At 35.7% G+C, this 1,385-nt stretch overlaps 1 protein-coding gene across 1 annotated transcript; it reads left to right on the top strand.

Annotated features, from left to right (window-relative positions):
• Positions 1 to 253: 253 nt before the first annotated feature.
• Positions 254 to 1,231, top strand: LOC111371210 (germin-like protein subfamily 1 member 16). Its single transcript, XM_022993106.1, has 2 exons — positions 254 to 393; positions 499 to 1,231. The coding sequence occupies exons 1-2, from the start codon at positions 276 to 278 to the stop codon at positions 1,062 to 1,064; spliced, it is 684 nt and encodes a 227-aa protein (XP_022848874.1). The 5' UTR covers positions 254 to 275; the 3' UTR covers positions 1,065 to 1,231.
• Positions 1,232 to 1,385: the final 154 nt, after the last annotated feature.

Genomic DNA, 1,385 nt, shown 5'->3' with positions numbered 1-1,385 from the left:
TGAATTTTCAGCGAGGTTCATCAGGACCTGATCAACGATTAATTGATAAATGAGAACACTTCAGATGAAAGAAAATTTGAGTGTTAGTTGTTTAAAATTGACCTGCTCTTGAAAATATATTTAATTATGTTTCTAAGACTTGGCAAAATTATGTGTTTGAAAAGATACGTTGATGACTAATTCAGAATGAAAGCACCGCTATAAATAGACAATCCTCTTTCACAAAATAAACATCTACAAACCGCAACATAAACAAAATATCAGTTGTACCGAAAATGGCTGTTCGCATACTAATTGCCGTTCTTCTTATCTTGTTTGTTTCATTTACGTACGCATCTGATCCTAACCCCCTACAGGATTTTTGTGTTGCTGTTAAGGATGATGATGCAAAAGGTAAATGCATTTTACACTTCTAGAATAACAATCTTGAAATACACAGGCTACTTAACTATATAATGCTCTCTCCTACTAAAACAATGGCTTCTGTATTTCTTGCAGTTTTTGTGAATGGAAAGATTTGCAAGGATCCAAACATGGTTAGTGCCGATGATTTCTTCTTTCCAGGTTTGAATATGCCTGGGAATACATCAAATCCTCTTGGATCAAAAGTCACACCTGTGAATGTCAACCAATTACCGGGACTCAACACTCTTGGCATCTCTTTAGTCCGTATTGACTATGCACCCTATGGCCTCAACCCACCACACACTCACCCTAGGGGTACTGAGGTTATTGTTGTTGTGGAGGGCACTCTCTATGTTGGATTCGTGACATCGAACCCAGCAGATCCAAACATGAAGAACAAACTCTTTACCAAGACTTTGCATCCAGGAGACGTCTTTGTATTTCCAGAAGGTCTCATTCATTTCCAGTTTAATGTGGGGAAGACTAATGCCATTGTATTTGCTGGTCTAAGCAGCCAAAATCCAGGAGTCATCACTATTGCAAATGCAGTTTTTGGATCAAACCCTCCAATAAATCTTGATGTTCTCACCAAAGCTTTTCAAGTTGACGCGAATGTAATTAAATATCTTCAAGGACAGTTCTGGTGGAACATAGACTAGAAACCAAAAATATCCATCATGAGTTTGGGGTCGTAGTCTTAATAGAAATAATTTTTGAGAATTGAGAAATTCCTCTATTGTATGGTTTCTTGATCATAAAGATCTTCAAAGAATATAGTATATATTCCCATGTAAACTATGTTCTCTTGAAGAATATTATCAATAAATTTTCAGTCAATTAATAGATTCCACTATAAATGGCATTTTTTTTCTCTTAAAGATTACTTAATGACTTTGAAACGAGTTTAAACATTTTATGAATGTCTTAAACTACCCACCCTATCAAGTTAGACGGTATCAAGCTAGAAATCCTAGATATCA

The sequence above is a fragment of the Olea europaea genome, chromosome 22 (genome assembly GCF_002742605.1).
Source record: "Olea europaea var. sylvestris chromosome 22, O_europaea_v1, whole genome shotgun sequence".
In the NCBI taxonomy this organism is placed as follows: domain Eukaryota; kingdom Viridiplantae; phylum Streptophyta; class Magnoliopsida; order Lamiales; family Oleaceae; genus Olea; species Olea europaea.
The sequence above is the reverse complement of the archived record's forward strand: the minus strand, read 5'-3'. Positions and strand labels throughout refer to the sequence as shown.

Coding starts and splice junctions, on each gene's coding strand:
- LOC111371210 (XM_022993106.1), top strand. CDS start 276: ATGGCTGTTCGCATACTAATTGCCGTTCTTCTTATCTTGTTTGTTTCA. Junction 394..498: donor TAAGGATGATGATGCAAAAG/GTAAATGCATTT, acceptor TATTTCTTGCAG/TTTTTGTGAATGGAAAGATT.